The sequence below is a fragment of the Embiotoca jacksoni genome, unplaced genomic scaffold (assembly GCF_022577435.1).
Source record: "Embiotoca jacksoni isolate LCO1_2020_lvr unplaced genomic scaffold, fEmbJac1.0.p SCAF_15, whole genome shotgun sequence".
Classification (NCBI taxonomy): domain Eukaryota; kingdom Metazoa; phylum Chordata; class Actinopteri; family Embiotocidae; genus Embiotoca; species Embiotoca jacksoni.
This window is the reverse complement of record NW_027185285.1, coordinates 9,970,829-9,998,481: the sequence shown is the minus strand read 5'-3', so window position 1 is coordinate 9,998,481 and position 27,653 is coordinate 9,970,829. Positions and strand designations below refer to the sequence as shown.

General features: G+C 40.0%; 2 protein-coding genes across 2 annotated transcripts in view; one reads left to right on the top strand and one right to left on the bottom strand.

The window, feature by feature from the left end:
• The window catches only part of grb2b (growth factor receptor-bound protein 2b), a 33,742-nt gene extending 12,293 nt beyond the window's left edge, over positions 1-21,449 (bottom strand). The window contains exons 1-2 of the mRNA XM_069149451.1: positions 21,200-21,449; positions 19,156-19,414 (exon numbers count right to left, since the gene is read on the bottom strand). Coding sequence (XP_069005552.1) covers positions 19,156-19,233 — 78 coding nt within the window. The 5' untranslated portion in view covers positions 19,234-19,414; positions 21,200-21,449. The remainder of the gene's footprint in view (positions 1-19,155; positions 19,415-21,199) is intronic.
• A 729-nt stretch (positions 21,450-22,178) lies between these two features.
• On the top strand, positions 22,179-26,417 carry mchr1b (melanin-concentrating hormone receptor 1b). Its single transcript, XM_069149450.1, has 2 exons — positions 22,179-22,473; positions 22,740-26,417. Exons 1-2 carry the CDS (start codon positions 22,410-22,412, stop codon positions 23,768-23,770), a joined length of 1,095 nt encoding a protein of 364 aa, XP_069005551.1. The 5' UTR covers positions 22,179-22,409; the 3' UTR covers positions 23,771-26,417.
• The last annotated feature ends 1,236 nt before the right edge of the window (positions 26,418-27,653 follow it).

Below are 27,653 nucleotides of genomic sequence, written 5' to 3'. Positions count from 1 at the left end.
CTGTAGGTGGAGGAGTTGCCAAGGAGTTAGAAAGACGATGAGTCATCCTCACGACCCAGGCTGAAGCCCACTCGCTGGCGAGCATCCACTCTGCCGAGGCACCCTTCAAACCCGACACGCTGACCCGGCACTCCGGCAAAGTAAAACAAAAACAAACAAAACAACAAAAAAAAAGAAACTCTCTCGACTCTATAAATGACTGGATGTAGACCGACTTTAGATGAGAGCACTCCAGTGAAGTACGCTGACCCTCAATTGTGAGACTAAGAAGTGGACTTTTATTTTCAGCCTGAGACTGACGCTCGAAGCATTTTTTTTTTTTTTTTTTTTTACCTATTATGGTCAAATAAAGTGAAATGAAACGTCCCATCCTGCAACACAGAGCGGCCTAACAAGTTTAAGTTATTGGTGATTAATTGGAGTAAATGAATATTACTGATAAATCAAACATCTCTGTTCTATCACTGTGGAGACTGAGGCTGGCTGACCGCCGGCCAGGCAGCACAACATGCCATCAGGCCTGGTGAACTGGAGGAACCTTCAATAATTATCCAGTCTATGACCAAAGTTAATAATAGAGCACAGCGGGTGCCGCACTATACTGTATGCTTGAGCTTATACCGCATAAATTGCTAACATGCTGATGTGAATATATATCCAATATATATATATATATATATATATATATATATATATATCCAAATGTACTTCTGTCGATGTGTGATGCATATATCTGAATTATAAATCACTGATGACGTGTTTTAGGCTCGTCTCCTCTCTAATAGGACAGTTATCTCCCATTTAAATGCCAAAGAAGTAGTTAAGAGTCTGGGGGGGGGGGGGTGTGTGTGTGTGTGTGTGTGTGTGTATATATATATATATATATATGCTAATTTACCTTTCTAGGACAAAGTTCAATGGGAAGATCTCTCATCTGTCCAGGGGTTTACCTGCTGGACTATTTCTTGGCTCTGAGTAGTAGTCAGGCAACCGGTGAAGAGTCCAAGAAGCACACGGTAGCTTCATATTTACTGTACAGAGAGTGCTAGAAATCCTTTCATCTAACTCTCCATCCAAAAGCTAGAAAGCCCATTTAACATGTAACATGCTCTCTAACAAGAAACTTTTCCTCTCATACAGTAGGTGGCCATCTACTGGTATGTTACTCATACCAGTAGAGACCAGTTTGACAATTTTCTTTCTTTTTTTTTTTTTTTTTTTTAAATTGTATAATATCTCAAGCAAGTAATTATAATAGCTTTTAAGCCACCTGGAGACATTTGCTCCATTTGGTTAAAAAGATAAGACCTCCAGCCTAAAAGTTACAATAGTGAATAGTGAAATCGTAATCTAAAAAAACCAGTAAAAGCACACTATAAATGTTTCTACTGAAATGCTTCGGGGTCTGTCTGGCCGCTTTCAAAATTGAAAGAATGGCAGCCAATGAGGAAAAGCAGAAATAAAATATTCGCTGGCCTGGCAGTTTTTTTTTTAAACCACAGACAGGAGACAACCGCAGCATTTTGTCTGACTGAGCTCCGTCTCTGTGCTCCGAGCCGAGCCAGCATTGTACTGCTGCATTTCTGTGGATGATATGCGTTCCCTCCCTATATCTGAAGTTGTTTTTTGTCTTTTTAATCTGATTGAGCCACAATAGTTGTAGGAGTTTCTATTTGAGAGGCTGAGGTCCAGGCCAGAGATTACCTCCTCCCCAGCTGTCACTGTCATCTCCCTCCTCCCCCTGTCGCCGTCTCTCAATCATACTCTCTATAATAATAATAAAGAACTTCCAGCCAAAAGCCCACGGGAGACCCTGAACATGGATAACGGTCACTTCAGACCCGGGTCCATAACTATTAGTTCCGCTTGTCTCGACACACTAATGTGAGTAAAATCCATGTTATTAAACTGCTGCGTCCTTAATAATCCTCCCAGCTTTGTCATCTTCACAAAAGACATTTGTTTGGGCTGATGTAGAGAAAATGATGCAGCATAATAGGATTTCTTCTTTTCTATTCTGTCATCTAATGAAAAGTCAATGTAGCAGCAATCATCAAGTGCTTCAGTTATTTACACGACCTGCGGTCGGGAGTGAAAAGGAGAGTTAATTGAAAGTTGCTGTCACTATGTATTGTTGTGAACACACACACACACACACACACACACACACACACACACACACACACGGTTTATTATCTTTAACCCATGTGAACTGTTCACAGAGGAGCAGAGCAAACATGGATTATAGCTGGCTTCTTGTTTTAATTTAGTATACGTAATGATCAAAAGGTGATTAGACTGAAGCCTTAACTTTCCCTTTTCTGGCTACGCAAAACAAAAAGCCAAAGAAGATTCCTCGCATAACGGTAAATCAGTGGCTAAAAATATCCACGGCATTATTACATGGAGAGAGTCAAGCCATACACGTTGGAGGTAGAACGTGAGGTGCAAAGGGAGACGGACGGAGGCAGCAGAGAAAACAAGATGCTAAATAAACCGCATGTCTGCACAGTCTACACAGGATTGCAATAAATCAGTAGCAGGGATTACCCTGGAGGGCGAGTTAATCTGAGCGTGCAGCAGGTCAGCCAGATAGAAAGACAGACAGATCAGAACCTCGGCGGCCAGAGCTTATTGGATCGGCCACCAGTTTTAATGGACCTGATAGAACCCCTTCTGCTCTGTATTTGTACACCGGACAGCAGCCTTCACACACCGCTTGGTTATCTAATCAGACTGCAGCAAATTAACAGATACAACAGTATACTAGTTAATATGCAAAGTCAAAGTCAGTAAGAAGTGCCGGAAAGAGTCGGAAAAGAATAAAGATACTTTTTAAGGAGTTTCCATATCAACCAGTGTTCCTGAGCTAGAAAGAAAAATAAAGAAATGGTTCTTTGTAGCTGACGAAGCAACCCATGTGTTGCGAAACATAAAATTTACCCCGAGTTCATGTGCAGAAACTGACTAAGAAAGATGATAAAGTACTTTAATGCAACCATACCAAACATATTTCTGGTCAACAATAAAAATGTCAGACGATTCCAGAGTCTGTGTATGAAACACGAAAGGGCTTTACATTTAAAACACAAGCTTTTAATCTGAAAGTGATATAGGTGCTCGTGGAATTCAGCCGGCCGATGGTGTGATTTACTCAGTCAGTCAGTGACAAACATTCATGTTTATTGGGCTGGCGCCGCCAAAAAAAGGCTTACATGGGGGAAAGTTCAAAGCCCCTGTGCAGTCAGCGGTTCGATCAGTCCAAAGCAATGATTTATTGGAGAAAATATCACGGCATCAGACTGCTTGGCACGGAAAGAAAGTGAAAAAGTGTCAGGGAAAATAGAAAGGGCTGTGATTGCACAAGCACTAACAGATGCTTGAGCGCTAAGCGTGTGTGTGTGTGTGTGTGTGTGTGTGTGTGTGTGTGTGTGTGTGCGTGTGTGTACCAACTGTGTGGATGTCCTGCAGGAATGAAATTTGAGGCGTGGTATTTTGACATACTGGCAGCAGTGGAGGTCTCTGTAGTGGCATCAGATCTTACAAAGGGGACAAACTGACTCACCCCCTCCACAGCATGGTATATCTGGGACCGTACGCAGGGACCGTGGGATCAAGTCTTCGAAAAGGTAGGTTAAGTGCTGCTGAGGTGGCTTTAAATAACCCAAACCCGTTATCTCAGACGGGCGACTGCACTTCTCTATATTGACCGATACGAAAGGAGACAGATCTGAAATCTCAGCAGATTTGGGAGTACGATGGGGGGGGGGGGTGTAGGGAGGAAGAGAGAAAAAAAAACATCGAAATGAGTTTGACCTCTTTTGCTCCCAGCAGGGAGGCAGCAGACATAGACAGGCCTGAGTAAGGGAGGCAAAGAGTGCCACCCCGAAGCAAAAAGACACAGAGGAAGAGATTACGTTGTATTCTAGTAAACAAAGGATTGTACCACTATTGTAATTAAAATAATGCTCGAGTCTTTACCACATTATGGAAAAGAGATTGTGGCTTCAAAACACACAACACCTCCACCCCAGGGGATAAACTCAATGCTAGACACCCCAGCCCAGCACGTCTGACCGGGCCTTCAACGCGGCTCGTCAGTCCACCAACCACGAGACAGAAGTCCTCCTCCAACTTCACATGAGAACGCCACAACGCCACTATTATTGGAGGCACACGGAAATACACCGAACGGTGAATATCTTGATATCTTAAGATGCATTTAAACATCAGTATGTTTAAACGTGTGTATCGTAACCTTCAAAACACTTGAACCATTTTGTGTAATTGCATATTTTGGATTTAAAGTGGTCTAGACTGGTTGAGTCAGTGGTATTTGCTTACAGCAGCAAAATATGAGTAGCCAGTTTACATGGACTGCAAATGCACTGATCAAAACAACCACAGCACATAAACTATTTTTTTTTTTTTTACTGAAAAAAGGAAACCAAGGGAAAGTTTAGAAAGACACAAATGTTATGGCTAATCAAAAAATACTAAATCAGACAAAGCATTTTATAAAGACTTTACCAGCCAGGATAAAAAAAAAAAACGTCAGCACAAACAGGCGATTCAACCGACAATCTCACAAAATAAGAGCATGTCATGATGATTAAACAATAAGTCACGATGCATTAGAAATGGTTAACCTACCAAACCCAACTACATATGTGGTAACTCTCATTTAACATTTCAAGTCTGTTAATCAGTGTGAAAAGATTATTTTGGGATCATTTCCTCCTTCTCTTAACATTTGACTGAGCCAGCCGGGGCAGGATCTTCTTTTACATCATGACGCTGTTTATCTCAGCTTGAATTCTTAGAGCTGTTTATTTTTGTAAGACCTTCTGATGCCTTGATCTAAAAAAAAAGAAAGAAAAAAAAAAAAGAAAAAAAAAGAGACAAAATCTGCTGTGCGATAAACAGAGTTAGGTTAGGTAGTTACTTTATTAATCCCCGAGGGGACATTTTTTAATTTTAAGTGAGAGCTTAAGCAATTGTGTGTATTCAGGAACAACTGTTGCACTTATAAAACATTAAAGATCGGGCTTGATGCTGCCCGATGACAAGAATGCAACAAACCAGTGAAGCCCAGTCTGAAGTCAGTGTAATCCAAAAGGGGGTGACATAGCACCCTTCCCAATTATGTCATCGAATGCAGGTCACTCTTGTAAATCAGTTGTGTATTAAGAACATAATAAACATTGGCTAATCATCCTGCCCCCACCCATACACTATTTGTACTCATATGCTATGCAGAGGGGCAACTAAAGCTGAAGAGAGAAAAAAAAGAAAAAAAAAAAGCAGGAAGAATTATAATTTTGGCTTAAATACAGCCATCAGTGTCTTTGTGGCACATCAGCAGGGAGTGATGCAGAGATGAGACGGAGTGAGACCTAATTACAGCTCTCCGACTCAGCGCTCAGAGGGGATGGGCTGTGATAAAAAAATAAAAATAATAAAAAAAAAAGGCAACAGGAGTCGAGAGGAGAGCAAAAAAAAACCAACAAAAAAACCAAGGAACAAACAATGACAGAAGAGAGATCAAGAGAGCCAAATAGCAAAAGAGAAAAAAAGAAAAGAAAAAAGAGTGACACAAGCAGAGAAAAAGAAAGGAGGAGAAAATGAAGGAGACAGAGGACCACTTTGAAGAATCACACTCCTTGTGATCAGCTTAGGAAAACTCCTCAAGGGCAAATAACATAAAATGAGGGCATTTCTTTTTCGAGCAGGCAAGCTCTGTTTTATTCTGCTGTCTTCCATCTGCGGTAACTGGCTTTCTAAATGACTTTTTGTGATACCCCATTAATCCACTGAAAGGGAGAGTTGTCCGTTCATTCCCACACGGCCCAGCTTTGATTTGCTTCCCATTAGATGCTACATCTAACCTGCTTCTGTGCCGCCACTGAAATATTCTTTCATCCCTCTTTCGTTTTATCGGTCACACAAGTGAGAATAAACATGGACTGAAAATGTCAGTTGCAACAAAAAAACAAAAAAAACAAAAAAAAAAGAAAATGGTTGATAACGTTAACAGTCTTGTTTTTTTTCTCACTATGTGGAACGTATATTTAGAAACGACGCGGAGATTGTGACATCAGTTGTGATGTTCATGTGCAGGGGTGATAATCAAGAGACCCGAGTTGTCCTAATTTTAGATTTAACTTTAGATGGCGGACTTAACGAACCACACAGCCTGGCTTGCGCTGGATTAGTGAATTAGTGCGAGTCTGTGGAGCCTACATCCTCGGGCCATGTCGACACTAGCCATCTTCGAATGATTAGAAAAGTGTTACAAGGAAGTGCTTAAATTAAGCACCGAGAAGCATTATCAACACCGCCGTATCTGTATCTAGGGCCATTTAGTTTGAGCCGACGGTTCCATGCTGCCTCACTAAATGGTTACAGCTAATGTGAAACTAATGTACAAGGAAGTGCCCTGAAAAATAAGTTGCATCTACATATACACTACCATCTGCTACCAATCACACAGTGCAAAGCATTCAATCTTATAAACTTGAATGTATGTTATGTAAAACCTGATCTGAAAAAAATTATTACAAAAAATGATATTGAATCAAATGTGTTAATTTAATGCTTACGATTGAGTCAACAAGTTGGTGCCCATGTGATTACTGAATGAATGAAAGGACACAAAGTCCCCAGATTTTTAAGCTTGAACCCCCTGAGCACGCATAAATCCATCAACCCTGAACGTAGTTTAGACCGTCGTAGTTGGACGAACTGTGTCCCTGAAAAGGTTCCTCGTCCCTGGTGAAAGTTCTTGCGGTGAAGACTCGGCTAATGAGAAACCAATTTCGGAACCCGTCGGCTATCGATTAGCTTCTTGGGTCAGCGGCCAATATTTCGGGGGCTCCGGTTTAGCCAGCGTGTATCCAGGCCAAGACCTCCTCTTCCGTGCACTGCTTGTTGTTTCTAGTCCAATTAGCAACTTCAGGCGCGATGAATGAAGTTGGAGAAACAACGTTTATGACCAGATTGCTTCGCAATTAGTTTACACTCGGTCGACAAAATAAACCTCACAACAAAGCAAATGTAAAGCCAATTAAAACTGCAAGCAGTGATGTACGGGCCCTCGCACTCCGGCGCACCGCCTCCCCGACGTGCAGCGCGCAAGGGACCGCGTATACCCGCTTAAAGTTGCTATTTTTGTCTTGTTTCCTGTCTCCAGCAGGGGGCGCTGGCGAGCCGTTTGGCCACGCCGACTCGCAAAACACATCAGATGTATCGTCTCACCACTCCGGATATATGTGACACGTTTCGTGAGGTGTCAACCATCCTTTGACCTTAAACATCAACTTCCTGTGTCATGGCGAGACATCAAACTTTGCCGCATCGTCACGGCGGCGCCCATTGACAAAGTTGAACGAATGTCTCAATATATCATCAACTACATGTTTAGGTTATTGTGACCCGACTTTAGGTTCATGTGATCAACCAGCTCGACGTAGAATGTGAAAATTTGAAAAGTGTCATTTCCGGTGGCCAACAGGGGGCGCTATGACTATGAGCGAATATTACCCCACAGGGGTCTTCAGGGCGGGGCTGTTATCATACCTGTGATGTTTGGAGAAGGTCGGTCCATGTACATAAGATTTAAAGCAACTCGTAGTTTCATGGCGAGACCTCAAAATGGCCACCACGCTACGGGCACGCACATCGATGAAAACGAATTATTTATACAATTTTTAATCCCAAACGTGTTTTCTATCAATAGAACCTAAATTCAAGTCGGTCGAACAAAATCCCTCGGACTAAATGGCGACTAAATTCAAAATGGTGGACTTCCTGTCCAGTTGACGTAACGGTGCAATGTAACTTTTTTGTGCGTCTGGGTGTGATACACATGTCCACCGGATTTGTTGAATTTAGGTAAATGTGGCCGACGGGGTATCTCTTTAGGGGGCGCTCTCGAGCCGTTTGACCACGCCCATTCGCGACTCCACTAGAATACGACATTTTTCACCGGGAAACACATGCGTCTCCACTTTCATGAGTTTTTGAATATGATAAAGCCTCCAAAAAGGCAAATCACTTTACGTAAGGAGGAGGAGGAGAAGAAGGAGAAGGAGAAGGAGAAGGAGAAGAAGAAGAAGAAGAAGAAGGACGACGACGGAGAACATTTTTACGAAATACAATAGGGCTTTCGCACCGATGCTCGGTGCTTAAATAGTTGTCAGACTAAAGCCAATGGATTCCGAGATTGCAATCCAGTGTTCCCGCTCCTTTGGTCTCCACACTGACTGTTGAATGTATTCAACCGAAGCCTGCTAAAACCAGATTGGTCAGTAATACTCTGACAACAAATGGACTACAAACGGAAAGCAGAATGCTTCTGGTTTCAAAATCTCTTACTGTTGCCTACATGTTCTGTATTCTTAGGAAGATATCTGTTTATAGAGATTAATGAGACTGTATTCAAATACGGCCGTGCGTCGACTGAATACTTGTCTACTACATACTCCCAAATGCCTAAACACCGCTTGTACTGGTGCGACCCGATGCAGACCGTGTCCAGGCTGTCCTCAGCACGGACAGATTATGGCTCTAACAGCATATAAACAAGCAAGGTTGAAAAAAAAAATAAAAAAAAATAGAGAGAGTCAATTTAAAAGAGCAGATTTCAACCTCGGTGTTGGCAGCAGGCACGAGTGCTGCCATATTAAACCTTGCCCACTTGAGCAGCTATCAAGCCAGAGTGGGTAGTTGCCGGGACAAACGTATGTCTGCCGCCTAGACCTGCTGCCACATGTTGACTTTGAGCAGATGTCTCAAATACACGGACTCACAAAATAGCACAACAATGAGAAGGGAGCGCGGCAGGAAGAGGTTCATGCAAACACCCTTTCCTCCATTACTAGCCTGTGGCAATATTTGCTCTTTCCACATCTTCTTCCACTGACGCTGTGACCAGAAGCAGGTTGGTAATGGCTGCTATTCTTGCCATTCTAAAGTTGACCAAATATTTGCCCACTCGGCTCTCACCTTTTCATCGCCACCATTATTTTACTAATGGAAATCAATTTTATGTCTACGAGTGGTGTAAACAAAAAAATATTTTACAAGTGTAAAGGCCGCAAGGGTATTCAATCGTTTCATAATTATGTACTTATTCATTATTTCCACATTACTGATGATTAATTATCCAAAATTTCATTGCGTAAGTATTTTGATAATGCACCATTAGTCATCCCTATTGTGGGAATAGGGGTGTGCCATGTATTTTTCACAATAATATTATCATTTTGAATATACTAAACTAATTTGTATTGTTATAATGGCAGTATTCTGACTTGTTGGTGTAATAATGTTATATCGTACTGTTGTGACATATGTTGCAAATCAAAAAGCATTACTGATCACAGCCACGTTTTATCCAGGAGTTTACAGACCAAAGAATTGAGAGGAAATTATATGTTTAGTTTTTACAAGATCATTTGTTGATCATATGTGCAGCACTTTGGGCAACCTTTGTTGTGTTTTAAAATGTGCTAGACAAATAAATTTGTATTTGATTTATTTCGATTTTACAGAATATTTGAAGGCAAACTTACTTTTATGTCGACCTTTTAAGGCAGGCTTTCAATAAAAAAGGTCTCTGACCTGCATCAAAGCGTTAAAGGCTGGTTGATGTATGGAGTGAGGGAACATTACTGCCCGTGGTGTCATTATTTGTACACAGTCAATTCAATTCAATTTCAATTTTATTTCTATAGTGCCAAATCACAACACAGGTTATTTCATGGCGCTTAACACATTAAAGTCCTTACAGCAAGATTTTACAATATTATACAGAGAAACCCAACAATTCAACAATTCCCACATAAGCTAGGAGGGAAAAAAAAAACCTCCTCTTTAAGGGAGAAAAACCTCCAACAGAGGGAAGGAAAAACTCCCTCTTAACAGGAAGAAACCTCCAACAGAACCAGGCTCAGAGGTGGGCGGCCATCTGCCTCGACCGGTTGGGGTGAAAGGAGAGCAGAGAGAGAAAAGGACAGCATAGAGACACAAGAGAAGCAGTCCAAAAAAACACCACCACTGTGTTTGTCTTTTGGTATCTGAGAGTCTTTTTGCTTTTAAAAAGAACAACAGACTGGTGATTTTTTTTTTCTTTAGATAATGTATCTGGAACAGAGTTTATGTATTTGACTGGTTAACCCGAGTTTTATTAGAAGCACCCTGATGATTTCGAATGACGTGAAATGCTTCACTGCTTGACTGTGTTAGTATTGACTGATTCAATCCCAAAAAAGAAGGTTGCACTGGAACGTCAATGCTAAAGCACAGATAGTCGACCGTCTTTAATACCTACATCCAGTTTGATATAGACAAAGGAAGAGAGAAGCCCTGAGTCAGAGAAATGTGCTTAACGAAGCTTTCCCTCAAGAGATCCAGCAGTTAATTAGAAAAATAGCCAGCTCTTATGCAGATGTGAACAACACACAGTCTCTTACACTGCTGAGGGCCTTGTAGGATCTCACTGGAGTCAAAGTAGACTGAGTCATCTGTATCAAAAACTGCACAATCAGCAACATAGCGGGGATTTATTGACCCTTCAGCTGTGTATAGTCAACTCCACCGCCGCTTCACAGCCAAGAAATCCAAAGAAAACAGCTGCTAATTTGAACTTTAATGTGTTTGGAAAGAAGAAAAAAACAAAAACCTGTGTTTGAAGCAAAGAAAAATGGCTTTGCAATGATTTTGGGGATTGTTAAGCTTTACAAGACGGCACTGATACAAAGTCTGTCTTTTCTCAGTGGTCAAGTGGACAGAGAAGGGAATGAATACTCTACACACTAATACATGACGATGGGATCATTCATCGGGGGAAGGGCGGGGTGGCCTTAGGAGAAAGTGCTGAAATAACTCGCTGAAAGTTTAATCTGCCTTAATAATGCAACCCCTGAAAAGTAACATCAAGATGTCTGTCACGCGGCAATTTTAAGAGGGGTTAGTTCTTGGTGATAGCAAATCATATTAGTGCAGTGATAATATTTTATGTGACCACTAAATTCTAGATGTCTGTAACCGAATGGACCAGTTTTCTGCTTCTCTGTGTAAATTCAGGGCTACAATGCGGTCGGTGCAGACTGTGGAGTTTTAGGACTTCGCTGTGGAGACACAGGAAGTTGCTGGGGGTTGGAAGACATCAAGCAGGATGTGAAAACAGCTCAGATTTAGCATTAACATAAGCACACGCAGACATGCAGACACAGTAATATTAGAACAGACTAGACAAGTTGCCCACAGACTAAATCTAGCATTACTCAAGGCTTGAAAAAAAAAAAAAAAAAAAAAAAAAAAAAGGTTTGGGGCAGCAGGTCGAGTGGACAGTGGTGATAATCCTATTCATCACATGGTAAGCCTCTTTTCATAGTCACATTCAGTTTCAACAAGAGTTATGTCAATGTTAAATACTGTAATGTATTTGCCCCCAAATATTAGAAACAGCTGCAACATCACGTCAGCCCTGATTGCCAAAAGTCTTCTTTATAATATTCTTTCATTCAACAGCAACTTGATGTCTGGTACATACTTCATTTGGTTCTTTTCTCTGTGAGATGATATTAAATTTTTCTCTTCTCTCATCTGAATGAATGAATTGAATGTTTTGATAATCCAAGGCCAAAGCTCTTTTAGTGACCTATTGGTAAACTCTCATTCAATTGACTTTAACAAATTGTATGGCATCTAATTAAATCAATGGCTGTATATATCAAATTGAAAGTAGTATGACTTGAACAGAGTTGAAATGACAAAAGCTTTGAATGTGTAAACCAGTTTGCAGAAGTAACAGAAAGGCGGATCTTGGATCATGCTGTATGGGCAGGGTTCAAAGATCTGTTAATGGTAGCTGAGTCTTCCCGCTAGAAGGGCTGTTAATCTTTATTTATTTAAGGAGGAAATGAGAACAAGTGCGCAGTGCTCAGGGCAATGGCCAGACTTGACTGTCCTCCCCACGCCTGCTGCTTTGCCTCTAGATCTGCTTTCTGACACAGAAAATAAGTAAAATACGACTCGGTTAAGCTACAGTTGCAAACTCCAAGATGGCCAACACGATCATATGGATAGAATGAGATTTCTGAGAAAGAAAGACGTATAGAAATACAGCTGATTTGGTTATAAAACTAGACCATGATAGGACCAGTTATCACAATGTATGGCTGGTTGATTTAGATTAAAGCTAAACCCTTACACTGGCTCATGTGACGTGTACATCTATGGATTTGAGCTAACAGACAGCTGTGAATGTGATAAATGACGATTTACTCCTCATCGACTTTGACAGAATCATACTACTTTGTTAAACGCTATGATAACAGGTCACGCGATGTTCTCATACATATTTAATAGTTAAAACACTGCAATCATCATTTCAATAATCATCTCCAAGTGAAGATAGTTTAAATCCATCAAGCGATAATGTTAAAAAAAAAAACTATGTGTGTGCACAGAGCTCATTTTAATTTCCGTTAACTGAAGCCAGAAAAAAAAGGAATTACAATGAACATCTATATTTAAAGAAAGATCTTGCAACTCCCAAAATCAGCTTCCCCTTTTTTGTGTATGCATGATGGGAAACCACACTGTGAAGCTAAGCCAGTCTGCATTATGTAAATTTGTAATAGGCCCACACTTTGCACATTTGTACTGTAAAATAATTTACATATAAGCCCACGCTTCGATGCAGTCAAATGCTCCTTTTGCTGTGGCCCAAATTTTAAACTAAACAACAAATCTGTCCTTATACATTTAGATTATAAGAGATGCTGTAACAGTTTAACAACTTAAAACTGTCTGCGAAGATAAAACAGGAAAGTTGTTGCAACAACTCTGTGTGCCAATTTACTGATAAGGACCAAATGACTACAGCACACACCTAATATTAACTGGATATATTGTATGTATTATTAATGGCTCCTACATTAAAAGGAGACCACATTTTTAAAAAAGGTAAGCCAGCAGCTGCCCAACAGCTGTCACGTGAAGAGAGACTGACGGGTCAGAGTCTTGGTTACATGAGTCTGCTTCACTACTTAGTAACTAGCAAATGAGACAACTAAATGTTGGTGTATGACTCAATGCTTCAGTTTAAAGGGGAGCCAGGTCTGCTCGTCCAGCTGTGAGTCACAGTGACACAGAGCTCGCCAGGTTGGCTGACACTTGTGGAAACTGATTACTAAATATCTTTGTGGCATTAGACAATATATGGCCTTCCTTTCAGGTGATAAAGGCACTGAGTGTCACATTCGGAGCATGAACAGCAGTGGATTTCTTTGAACCGATATTGATACCAATATTGGGAGTGAACTATTATAATATCGATAGATTGACCAAAAAGTGGTTGGGACAAAGAAGATTCTACAGTTTAATGATTTTCCAAAAGGATATTAGTGCATTTAAACAGAGAATGTGGAATGTAATAATTAATAAAAAAAAAAAGAAGAAGACATAGATCAATTTCTAAATAACCCCAAACATCTATTTCTGCGTTATTTTCTGTAAAAAATGTTTTCATATCGGAATACATATACACTAATACCAACATATCTGTGAAAAGCCAACAATAAGAAGACAAAGTCGTTGAACCAATCAATCGATGATCACGAATGAAAGCAGAGTACCTAAATAAGATTGTGGCTAATGTGTGCCATTAAAAAAAATTATAACTGAAAATATAAATGATCATAATCAATAAAAAAAAATTAAAAAAATAAACAATCCCTAATCCAAAAATAACTAAAATAAAACCAAATTGACTTTTAGATGGATCACAACGGTCTCTTGAAACATTCAGCATCAAATTCTCAAATGACATTTAGCAGACTTTTCATCTAATAAGAAAACTAATCGTGTCTTATCTGTAAAGAAGAGTGCTAAAAGTGCTAAAAACTAAACACATACACGTTTCATTATGATTAAACACGCTGTCACATGATTTCATGTCCCCAAAACAACCTTTTCATCCCAACAGTGGCTGACAGATGCCGACATAAAAGGCCTTTTCCAAAAGCAACTGGAACAAGGAGGAACCTGCTGTGAGGCCTCAAGTCAGAGCTGCCTAATATCTTTAACACTGAGTTTTAGTGAGTCACTCAAACTGTAACTAAGTGTACTGCTGATACATTGACTGCGTGTCTTCGCTCGCTGCATCTCCATGCTGGTCTTTTCTTTCTCCACTCACTCTCTCCTCAACTCATCGAAGAAGATGGCCGCCCACATTCGAGTCTTGTTTCTGCTTGAGGTATCTTCCTGCTAAGAAGTTAGATTTCTCTCTATAATGTCTTCGGATCTTGACCTTTCTATGTAAAGTGCCCTGCAATGACTCACAGCGTGACTCATTTGGTGCTTCATGAATAAAATTAAACTGAAACAAATCACAAGTATGAAAATAAAGCCAACTACATTTCTAAGGAACCAAACCACACTGGTTGTGTATACCAGATGAAGATTTACAGACTCATTAAAGTCACTGCAACAATTTCCAACTTGAGGCTCAATTACCAATGCTTGGTCACATTTTGCAACCAAAACTTTTTCCAAAAAACATTCAAAGGAACAAAGAAACAACACGCACACACGCTTAGATCTGGTATAACATTACATTCAAAATTGTAGTTTGAGATATATTTATGGTGAGGGGAGGAACTTTGAGAAAACTACATCTGCAAGACTGTCATTGCAACTTGTGTACGTGTACGATAATGTTAGCATTTAGTTAGTATTGGAAGGGTACTGGTAGCACTCGGTAAAGCCGGCAGATCAGTAACATACTTTGTTACGAGCACATAAGCACATCCTGCTTTGCGCGTGTCGTACCCGAAACTAATAAGCCAATTTTTCTTTTTTAAATAAGTGGTCAGCAGAGTTACCTTGGCTGCAACACAATAAAGAGGAAATCAAGAGGAACCGTGTACACGGTACAGACAATGTAAAACTGCACAGCAACAGCATGCAGTTAGTCTACGACCAATAATCATGAACACATTGAAAACGTGAAAATGTGACGTGACAGGTACCGATTCTGTGACTGAGACGGCTCAAAGTAAAGAATCTGAAAAACCAAACAGATCTTACTGTCTGCCAATGTGAGGGCTAGAGTTAGCAACACAGCCACCATCTCTGAGTGATACTGCAACTGGTGAGAAGTTAAGGATGCTACATACAAGCAAAGCCTTAACACGGGGCTGCTCTCTCATGAGAGGGACCCTTTGTCCTGAGAGCAGAGCTGTTTAGTATTGGTATCAGCAGACAGATAGCAATGGTGTTGGAAGCAAAGGAGCCACAATGAACTAGTCCACCTCAGAAAGGTTTTACATGTAGGACTCTAAGTGTATACTGCATGGCATCAGACAAAGAAACATGGACATGCAGCCTAATGCAAATAGGCTTGATTTATTTGGCTATTTATGGTTGCATTTTTCTATTTTTTATAAATATTATCCTTTCATTAATGGTAATGACAGGAATCTAGTATTATCAATGTTTAAACTGTTACATAACCCAACCATCCAACTGATCTAGAAAGCTGAGTGCAAAGAACAAAGTGAGAGAGTGAAAGAGAGAGAGAGACTAAATGATGTAGTACTTTTTAGTGCTCCTTTGTTTGTGGTAACTGGCTAATGCAGAAAAATGGTGAATCCAAAAACAGCTGGCAAAACTTCTCAGCCGATTGGTCGGCAGGCTTCCTTGGCACGAGCTGCTCTTCAGTACTTCCGTGACGAGGCTATTCTCAATGTTCCAGTAAGTAAACACACTAAAAATGGGCAAAAACTTTCCTCTTCCTTTTTTTGATAGAAACGTTGCGACAAATTTTCCATTTTGAACCACAATACGTGCAAAATACACAGTAATATCCTGACAAGACATGGCGAGTAGTTTGAAAAATTTGTAGGCTCAATCACTCAAAAAAAGAATTGCGTACAAAACTAACTTTTAATACGGCCTTACAGTTCAATGTTTAATTTAGAGTCGATTGTGAAAAAAAAAACAGAACGTGTGCATTTCATAAGTGGATGCCATTGATGCTCCCTATCCATGCACTGAATGCAGATCTAATCAATACAGCACAGCATTATAAATACTATACATAGTAATTTGGCTTGACAGCAGATTGTTCTACAAGCTGTTGAACAGCTTGCTTAAAAAAAAAAATTTAAAAAAAAAATTCAATAATAAACTTCAGATTGGACTCATACACTGAAAAAGAAAGAGACCTTGTTCCTTTTTTTTTTTGATTAAACACAATACAAATCAGCATGCTGTCTACATTAGATTAAGGAGATACATCCTGTATACATGCTGTTGCTTATACACTCTAACCACAGGCCACTACCTATAACAGAACCATTTGATTCACTACACAGGACAGCAATCACACTCGCCACTGTGTTATATGAAAATGTGGATGGGCATCACTGACATCTGGAGGACATCAGCCTTCCTATCTCTACATTTACAAGGCTTGCTGTCCAAGTTGCAGACATATCTCGTTCTAAGCTAATAACCACAACATGATATCAAGGGGGAGAACAGAGCTTTGAAAGTTCCTCAAATCAACTCTGAACTGAGGAAGACTGGTTTCCCCTTCCAACTTACAAGCAGAATGAACTGCAACACCACTTTAAGAGGGGAAGTTAGAGACATTTATTCCACTGAGTAACTTTAAAGCTTTTACACTTGTATTTCTAATGATATCGGAGATTGTTTTGAAGTGGATTGTATATACTGTAAGTCATTAGCTCCCTCTCCTTCCAAAGAAAATGTGGCTTCAATGAAGTTGCCTAACTAAATAAAGCGTAAACGAAACAAGATATTAAATTGGGTGTAGCACAGGTCCATCTGTGTGCCAGTATATTTGAGTGAATGACTCAAGCCTGTTCCACGGTATTCCACATAAATCACCTTGAGCAGGTGGTGGGGGAACATTGTGACTCAAAACTAATGTACGAGTACTGAGAGGAGGAACAAAAGAGGAAAACGGGATAAAGAAGATGACAGAAATGGAAAGGAGGGCAGCATCTGACAAAAAAAAAAAACACGTCAATTCATTCCATCTCACAAATTAACTGGTCCGATGGGCTAAGCAGCTAACAAACAATTCAGATGAAATGTGGACACTGCTACAGGCAACATTCATGCTGGCTATACTTCCCCATTTTAGAGCCATTCTCGGTCCAGACTTAAACTGTAGGACGTTTCTTTTTTTTTTTTGTAGCTTTTAAAAGGTTGTGCACTTACAGTGCGTTACAGAACAGCTATTCGAGATGGGACAAATATATAAGGCGAGGACATATAAATATCTTCTTTTAAATGTGTTAACAGTGGCAGGCACCAAAGTCCGACATTCAGTGACGGTGAATATATATTGATATATATTATTTGAGTTTTTAAATATAAACGATTCACCTTGACATTCACCTTCATGCTTTCCGTGTGACCAGACACAGAAGCTCTGGGGTCTACATCTAAAAGCATTTTGGAATTGAGAGTAAAGAAATACTAAACATACATACGGTGAAATGAAAACTACAATTCGGGATTTGAAAATGAAGTAAAAATAAGCAAATGATAAGATACCACAAAACATGGTTTATAAAATAATATTCCGTTTGGTTTAAATTGCCAAAGCACACGGCACATCTCATGGTGTCAATTAAGGGCAAATTTTTTTTTTTTTTTTTTTTTAAATCAGTGGTATTTCCCATTAACTTGTTGGATGGAACTCCGCCATCTGGTGAAAAGCTTGAGATTTTCCAACAAGACAGCTGGCAGCTGAAATTAGAAGAAAAGTGCAGCACTTCTCTTCTCATATGCAAATTTAGTAGAACTCATATTTAGCTCAGTGTTTCCTAAGCCGACTTTCTCTATCTATCCCCTCCCATCCTCCCTCCCTCCCTCCAGACCCCCCTGCCGAGATAAGAAGTCTTTTAGAGACTCTCTGCTCCAATCTCTTTTTCAGGGAAAACAGCAGTCATCCCCTGATAGAACAGTCAACTCATCCACAACAGCTGAGTGTATACAAAATAATGTTAAAAAAAAACAAAACTTGTTATGTTAAAATACTAATTTAGGGTGCATGTTTACGTGTCATCGCAACAATTTCGCGTATACCTGTATGTCACGGCAAAGCAGATGTTGCCCGTAAAAGAATTTTACTGTTATGATCGAAACAGTGTGACGGGTTACACTGAAAATACACACAGCCGAGTGGTCCTTCACAAACGTGTCCCATACATAAGGGGCACTTGTCTCGGTAATCAGCCAACCGCTTAAGATCAGTGTTTCTGAGAAGCTTCACTGTGGGCTGCCTTTCATAGTAAAAAAAAAAACAACACTAAACTCAAAACCAGAAAAGAAAAAATTAAGTTTTAGTCACACATTATCAAAAGGATGATTACTAGAGCATTTCGCTGAACACATTTTCATAGGAAATATGAAGGTCTGTCTAATTTCTGTGCGCAATCGCCTTTGCATGTTGCCTTTTATAACTCTGACACCAACCAGGGAGGATTATAATGATTGCATTTAAATCCGAAGAGAATCATAGTGTAGGAAAATCGCAGTATGTACTTTTTCATATCTCGGCTATCTCCTCAAGGTCAGAGAATGACAAACACTTTTCAGGCAACAAGAAAGCAAAAAAAGCTTTCAACAAGCTCCTCATGCCTGAGGATGTGGACAAGCTTAGGATTTTAGACTTTAAATAGTTCAGGATGGAAAACCTTGCAGCTTTTGCCTTTTCAATTGTTGTGCCTTTAGCAAAGTAAGATTAGCATTGTTTGTTTATAACAGTTGTATACTCCCATAGGCCACAGCAACTAGGTCTAAAATGTTGTGGCGCTGTTGTCACATGTAACTACCGTGTGTACCATCACATGACACAGAAGTGTGTTTTGGTTTTTAGGTTACAAGCTCATACTGTTCTGTACACCGCTTGTATTTGGGTGATTTTCTGCATTCATTTGATTAATGTCTGAAACTTTTTATTTACTGCTGATAGCCCCTTTCATTTAACACAGAGCCGATAATGCAGAAAATAAACCTTTACAAGGAAAATATTTTCCAATGCGTCATGATCGTGAGTAATACAGACAAGTCTTAACGTAGAGTGATCCAGCAGTTGTCACTTACCTTGAGGATTTCTCCACGCTTGAAACTAAGCTCATCATCAGCAGTAGCTTTGAAATCGTATTTGGCAATGGCCTCCATGGTCCTTGTGTTATGGAGGAAAACTGCTCGTCTGTGGTTGTGTTTCAGTTACTGAATATAAAAAAAATAAAAACGGGTATCCAGGCTTCTGTGGGCTATTGCTTTTCTCCCGAGTCTCTCCTCCCGTCAATGACCCGTTCTTTTAGGGCTCAGACCTCACATAAAGGTCACAGTAAGGTACCTGCAAACAAGGAACAATGTCATCATGTGATTATTTTGTATATACACCTATTTGCAAAGAGGAGGATAGTTTGATGGACAGAAATATCTGCGAGAACTGTACTAAGGCCAATGTTTATTCTGAAACATTAGGATTGTCATTTAAACATAACATTTGATTAAATGGATCCACTGAAACCAAAGATTGATTCAGCATTTTTTTTTTTTTTTTTTTTAATTTTTAGTCTGAGCAATGGTGCTCAATGGCATTCAATCAAACATCACACTCTTTACTCTCTTAAGAACCTATCCAAACTTTCTAAGGAATCATTTTCAATGGCAAACCAATGTGAAAAGGGTTTAAGACCTGTATGTTATTTGCTGCTGCTACTACTCTGGGCAGCAGTCCTCAGGAGGATAAGAGGATACCGATCCAAAGTTCACTACAATCAGTGACAACTCCTACAGATCTTCTTGACAGCCAACCAACTGGCAAAACTAGAGATAAGTCAGTAGTTACTTAACCACAGCTGACATTGATACATCGGCTAAACCTACAGTTGCTGAGTTAAATGGATAAAGCTGGGTTATCCAATTAAGCTGTTCGCTAATATGCTACCGTACAGCTCTGATGAGCTCACACGAGTACAACTAAAGCCATTAAATCTGACAGCCAGCCAGATGACAACAAAAGAGAACATGTAAACAATCCGATTTTGCCGAGTTTCTAATCAACAAAAAAAAACACACACAAACCTGTATATCTCTACGGATAATCAGCCCATAATGTAGCTACTAAGAGTAAGTGCAAGCATTTTTTTTTTTCTATAAAAGTGAATAGCCGTAAACCATACAGTAACCCCCCCCCCTCACCCCCCACCTACTGTATGTTATGGTAGCTTCTGTTTACAGTAAACAGAACTGTAAACAAAGTGTAACGTTACCGAAGCCTGAAAACAAACAAAACCAGCACATCGGTAACGGAGGTAGTATTAAAACACAAGAGTTAGGAGAAAAGGGGAAGTCCAGAGAGGAATAAATGGCAATTACACCACCCCCCCAAAAAAAAAAGAAAAAAAAAAAAAAAAATTCGTGACAGTGTTGTACGTTTTTTTTTTTTTTTTTTTTTTTTTTTTTTTTTTTTTTTTTTTTAAGAGTCAAAACATTGTTAGATTGAACCGCCACGAAGCCCATCTGAAGCACCGGAGCGCCGCTGGTTGTTGTTGTTGTTGTTGTTGTTGTTGAACCGTTTTAACTCGAGCTCCGGAGGATCGGTTCCGTTCCAGCAGACAGACTGCGCCCACTGTTCCACAGCGCTAACAGCTAGCACGCCGGCTAACGGTCGGACAAACAATAACTGCGATGCGGTGTTTAGGTTATCAAACTTACTCCGGTAGATTTTGAACAACGGGAGAGGGGAGGAGGGTGGTGGAGGGGGTGGAGGGGGGGATTGACGGCGACGCGGGTAAACAAAACAACAACAAAACAACAAAAATTTAAAAAAAAAACTGCCCGTTTAAAAAAAAAAAAAGAAAAAAAAGAAACGTGAGGTGTTTCAGTGAAGGCTCGAGGCCTACTCGCTAGCTTCAACGTTGGCAAATGTGAGAAGGAAGAAAACACCTCTTTTTTTTTTCTTCTTTTTTTTTTCCTTCTTCTTCTTCATCATCTTTTTTTTTTTTTTTTTTTTTTTCCTCTCTCTCCATGTTGTTGCCAGCCTCAGCGGTAACTGAACTTAGCCTGCTACAACACACACACACACAACTTTTACGTTGAAGAAGAAAAGCAAAAAAAGGACCAAAAAACTCACCGCTCGAGATGTTCCGTGTTGATGCTGTCACCGTAACAAACCGAGACACACACACACACCAAAAAAAAAAAAAAACACTCCACTCTACCGCGTTAATTTGTCCGCTTCTTCCCTGCTTCCTCTTTACAGACAAGGCAACCAGCGCCGTGTGTGTGTGTGTGTGTGTGTTGCTGGTGTCGCTTACAACCCCGTCCGAGGAGCCTGAAACGAGCGACTAGCGTCAGGTTTGATTTCCGCTTCCTTTCCACGGAGCAGGGAGGACCTGCCCCGGCGCGCTCCTCCCTGTCACTCTCGCTCCTCTTCTCCTCTTTCGTTATATTCTACCGACTGGTTTTTATTTTATTTTATTTTTTTTATTTTAATTTATGTCGGCCCGTAGTATGTTAAATGAAAGGTGTTTATATTTCTGATGATAAATAGGTCGGAACCTTATTTTCATTCAAGTTTTGAAGAACAAGATTTTTGAGTCAGACTGAGAGTGTCAGTGTTTTTTTTTGTGTGTGTTTTTTTTTGGGGGGGGGGTTAATGTTTGGGATATTTGGTCGTCTTCCGTTGTTATCATTTATTTATTTATAATTTTTTTGCACATCTGCTTTTAATTCTGGCCTTGCGACAGCAGAGGAAGTAAAAATACTTTGACAATGCTGCCACCTAGAGGAATGTTTTAACCTCGTGGAAACGGCGTCAGGACCGCGAAGGGCAGTTTATTTGATTGATACGTTTCATATTAGTGTTTAAAGTATAGAAAGTATGCAGCTAAGTGGGGAGCCCAAATGTTTCGAAAAACAAAACGACGGAAATTAAAAGAGGAAACCTGACCACCTGCGTGTCGCTCCGTGGTGAAGGTCTGTTCAGTTTCACATTCAGCAGTTATTTACTGATAATGAACTTCTTGCCATTCTTATTGACAACATAAGCAAAAACAGTGATAAAGGCAAATACCCATGCGTGCTGCGGGTTTGAGAGTTCAGCCTCCTTTAGTCAAAGTCGTCGCTTGTTTTCGCTGATAGAATAAGGAGCGTCCTACGTCACCGCTTTGGTGTTTCTGTTAAGCGCCTCATTGGTTGTCGCGTGCGCTGATGGGACGAAGTCTTAACAACACAAATGTGCGCGCGGGGCTGTATGTAAGTCCTATTATTTATTTTTTTTGTTATATTACTATTACACTGCAGATTGTTTTTGGCGAAAACAAAACCAAAAGCTTGTTGGAATGGATTCTTACATTTCTAATTCTTCTTCTTCATCCTTCAATTCGCCCGATAATTTAGATGAAGGTAGGTTATTTTTTTTCTTCTTCTTCTTCTTTTTAAAATGAGTGTTCAACTATTTGATTGACAACACGATGTTGTCACAAATAGGCTTCATAGTTAAAAAAAAAAAAAAAAATGAAGGCAGATTTAGCCTATCTCGTATTTAATATCAGAGGTTATTGAGAGTTATTTTTTTTTCCATAAAAAGAAAAGAATCACAGATAGCAGGATATACAGCATGTTATGAGTTACTGACACTCCGTCATCCTTTTTTTTTTTTTTTTTACCAGATCATGAGCAGTACAACAATGTGCTCACGTCCAGCATCTTTGGTGTCATTTGTTTCTTTGGGATCTTTGGAAACTGTATTGTTATCTACACCATTGTGAAGAAGACCAAGTTCTGCTCCCATCAAACAGTACCAGACATATTTATCTTCAGTTTGTCCGTCGCAGACCTGCTCTTTCTGCTTGGCATGCCTTTCCTCATTCACCAGCTGGTGGGCAATGGGTCCTGGTGCTTTGGTGACACCATGTGCACCGTCATCACAGCCCTTGATTCCAACAGCCAGATTGTGAGCACATACATCCTGACCGTGATGACTGTGGACCGCTACCTGGCCACTGTCCACCCCATCCGCTTCAAACATGTCCGGACCCCCTCCGTGGCCGGGGCGGCGGTGGCGCTGGTGTGGGTGTTCTCTCTGGTCTCTATCACTCCAGTCTGGATGTACACAGGACTCATGCGCCTCAAGGATGGCACAGTCGGCTGCGCCCTGCTGCTCCCCAACCCAGCCACAGATACGTACTGGTTCACTCTCTACCAGTTCATTTTGGGCTTCGCTCTGCCTTTGGTGGTCATCTGCGGTGTCTTTTTCAAGATCCTCCAGAACATGTCCGCCGCAGTTGCTCCGCTGCCCCAGCGCAGCCTGAGAATGCGCACGAGAAAGGTAACCCGTATGGCAGTGGCTATTTGCTTGGCGTTCTTCGTATGCTGGGCCCCCTACTACATCTTACAGCTGGCCCACCTCGGAGTGCAGCGGCCCAGCTTTGCTTTCCTGAATGCCTATAACATTGCAATCAGCATGGGCTACGCCAACAGCTGCATTAACCCTTTCATCTACATTGTGTTAAGTGAAACGTTCAAGAGGCAGCTCGTTGTAGCTCTTCGGCCGTCCCACAGGGGGTTCAGAGTTGCCCCTGCTCTGGCCGATGGGGGTGTGGGGCTGAGGATGGCACCAGACAGCTTTCACCCGTCTCACTCGCGGTCGTCAGGGGCACTGCTCCAAAACATGCTGCCAGTCACTGTCGCTGTGCACTGAGAGGGACATTTATCAGGCCACCCCATGACCGACCACCATCTGCCACCACTGACAGCTCTTATTCCCTTCGAGAACACCCTCCGTTTACATCAGCACATCATGATTTTCATTACAAACAGTCTCAAGCACTTTGTAACTGCAGGTTTAAAATGATATAATCTGTGGCAGTTCAAAACATGGTCAATGTGAGTAATAGTTATATTCAATCACCCTATTATAAAAGAAGACTTTTGGTTTCAGCAAGCAGCAGAAAAATATTTGTAAAAAAAACCCGGAGTCGTTCACGTCACAATGGAAAACAAATAACAGGCCAATTTAAAAAGAACATTAGAAAGTGACTGCAAGCCCTCGTATGTTTACTGTTGATCAAAAGCTTGATTAATCATGATTGCACCTCTGTGCAGTTTTCTTGTCATACATTTTTGACTTTGAGATGACCATTAGTGTTTCAGTAATTCCAACACATCAAAATGAAGACACTCAAACATAAGAGAAACAAGGGCTACATACTGCTACGTTTCAGTCCATGCAAAATGACATTAATGTGATGCACAACATTGATTTGAAATAACATGAATAACTTCTAATTGTTATATGTTGCAAATTTGCAGTCAGCGTTGCTGGGCGACAGAATGTATTGTGCATGTCGTTATGTTTGTGTATGGTATAGCTTTGACGTTGCATTTGACAAGATAGCCACAGCTTTACCAGCTGACACATTATCTGCGTGACTCCCGTAATTGCTGCTTCTTATTTATTAATTGTTGTAAATGTATCTGTGTTGTGATTGTACAGAGTGTTTGCTTGGCCCCCGCATGCATATTTAACACGTCTGAAATGTCAAAACAACTGGATTCAGCGGTGGAAGCCCCGGAACACACAGCTGCAGGCGGCGCACAAAGTAATTAGACTGTGTGCGGGCCGCTGCGGGAGCACGTGTTGCTCCCTTAAATCCCCAGCAACTAGTGTGTTTAGAGGCAGAGCACTGATTGGGGACAGACTGCACACCCTCAAGGACAAGAAGCATCTGTGTTACTAATATTGTATTTTTCTGCTGGAGATAACGGTCTGCCTGCTCTACATGTTCAATCTGAGTAATAGTTATGTTCATCACAACAAGAATGGAAAAAGGGAACATTGTTGGTTGCAGCAAACAACAGAAAATAAAAAAGAAATGTTAAAAAGATAGATAGATAGATAGATAGATAGATAGATAGATAGATAGATAGATAGATAGATAGATAGATAGATAGATAGATAGATAGATAGATAGATAGATAGATAGATAGATAGATACTTTATTAATTCCCAAGGGGAATTTTTTTTTGCTACAGCAGCATTTATAGATACAGGAAAGAAATAAAATAACAGTAAAAAATATTAAATATAAAAATGCACAGTATATACAATAAAATAGAATAAAATAAAATAGAATAATTAAATTAAAACTAACTAAACAATAGTGCAACGTTTTTAAAAAATTTTTTTTTTATATTTAAACAACCAAGAAAGACAGACAACAGACAACGGTGTTAACTGTGTTATTGTTGTGTGAACAACAGACAACGGTGTTATTGTTTTGTGAAAAACCCATAAAAATGGACTTTACAGTGTCGTTACTCACATTTCCCAAAATCTCTTTATGCTGAACCTGTGTGGCTGTTTCAGTTGTGAAGCTGTGATGCAGCTATTTGTCTCTTTGTATTTAACATGACATCTTTACTGTGCAAGGACTGCTTGCTCACTTTGGCATGTCTATTGTAGTGTGCTGTGCATCTTAACTGGGTGAAGGTCCTTCCAGGAGTTACAGACGACTGTCTTTACCGTGTTTGAATTGAACGGGCATGCCTCATCAATTTAAGATTACTCTTGATTAAAAGTTGTGTTCTGCGTGGATTTGCAGTGAGAGGGATTTAGGTTGTCGGAATCTTCAGGAGTTCATGTTTGTGTTGCAAGATCAAATCATCAATGCTTGTATAACTATACTTTTGCAGACATATTCTTGTAATTATTCAAAGAAAAGTGTCAATAAAGTGTTACATTTTATGGTTTGCATTGTTCATGTATCGAGCGTGAAACATCCCAACCATAGTGTTGGTGTTGACAGCATTATTCTCCGACAGAAGGAGGTGATAGAAACATTTTTCAGAGCGCACAGTGGAAAGACCCGGAGTCACTGCTTATCCAAATGTCACAAAAAAATGAGCACAAAGAGAGACAATACCAGTATGGAGACGCCCAGTGGGCTTGAAGAAATTCTAAGAGGCTCGAAAGAGTTGCAAAACAACAGAAAAGAGACACAAAAGAATCGCGGAGGGATTAAAAATGATCATAAAAAGACACAAAAAGATTACAGAAACATTCAAAACTTCTACATGGACACAGTTGAGTTAGTCTTTGTGCTTGGAGGTGTGTGGGGGGAGGGGGGGAGACTGTTCCATGCCTGTGTGTGTTTTTTTTTCTCAGCAGGTTTGGAATGGAATTGAACTCTGCAAAACTGTTGCTGTAAAAGATACAAAGGAATTTTGAAATACACAACCAAGAAAAACAATCAGAGTTTGTTCTGGTGAACCAGTGCAGCTTGACGTTGTTGTGAAACTCCTGTTGGCTCGAAAAATGTAAAAGAAACAATAAAAAAAAAACCTAAAACTCCTCAGTTCCTCTTCCTTGGTGGTTGGTATTGATTTAATAAAAAAATAATAAAAAAAAAAATGCATCAACAAGATGGTGGCTTTTATTTAAATTCAATACATCACTACATGCAATCTATTTTGAGTATTCACTGTTGTGAGTTGGGCGTTCTGAGTTTGCCATTTGATTTCCATGCTTAAGGATTCAGGTCAGGACTTTTCTGGCACCACTGTATGTTTAGCTCGAAGCAATCTTCTCCTGCAGCAGCAAGTTTTTCTAAATCTGCATCATAAACTAAGATTATTTCTCTCCTGCCTTTTTATACGGCTTTTCTTTGCACATTTGCATTTTAATTTCAAATTAAATTTTGTGAAAACCCGTCTGAGCCCATTTCAGACTATTCACAACACACACAGTGCTGCTCGAACAGTATGATTTCATTTCCATGGAAATTGTTGTTTTGTATTTGAACAATCGAACATTTGGTCCTCCTTGAAACACAGCCGACAGATAAGGGTGATATACTGACACAGCTGACATTTTGTAGTCATTTTCATAATCTGGTACATAGTTGCCAATGCTCCAGAGGGAGTAGCAGGTTTAACCTGTCCTATTTAAACCTCTGACATCCAGGATCTGCTGTTCTTTCTGTTATTGAATTATATGATATCATGATGGCAAGATTTAACCCTCCTGTTGTCCTTGGGTCAAAATGACCCGCCGCTGTGTTTAACCAATTTCTATTTTATTTTCATATTTTTTGGGATCATTGGTGACAAGGAGGCTGTGAGGGTTTCTTTAAAGAATGATGACCAATGATACAAAAAAATATAAAAATATAGAAATAAAATAGAACTTGGTTGAACACAGCCACATTTTGACCCACACAAGGGTTAAAGAGATTTCTTAAGCCTTCAAAAAAAAGGTTGTGGATGGCCCTGAGTCTGGCAAGAGGTTTGTAAAGAACTCCAAATAATTTGAAATAAATGGTTTCATTCAGGGATGTAGTGCAATTTGTTGAAGTAGCGGAGCACACAAAGGGTAGACACAAACAGACATAAGACATATGTAACCATTGTTCCTACTGTGGCAAGTTTACATACAATATTTAACAGTGTATATTTCCATCAATTTATTGAAATAAAGTCAACAAGAGAATCGTGTTTATATCAAAAGTTGTTCTGGATTACTCATTTAAAACGCGACTGTACAATTTCTTTCAGTTTCTCAATAAAAGCTTTGTTGAGAAATT

Bases quoted from the DNA above. Each gene is read 5' to 3' on its own strand.
- mchr1b (XM_069149450.1), top strand. From the start codon at position 22,410: ATGGATTCTTACATTTCTAATTCTTCTTCTTCATCCTTCAATTCGCCC. The intron at 22,474-22,739 runs GTAGGTTATTTT...TTTTTTTACCAG, and splicing joins GCCCGATAATTTAGATGAAG to ATCATGAGCAGTACAACAAT.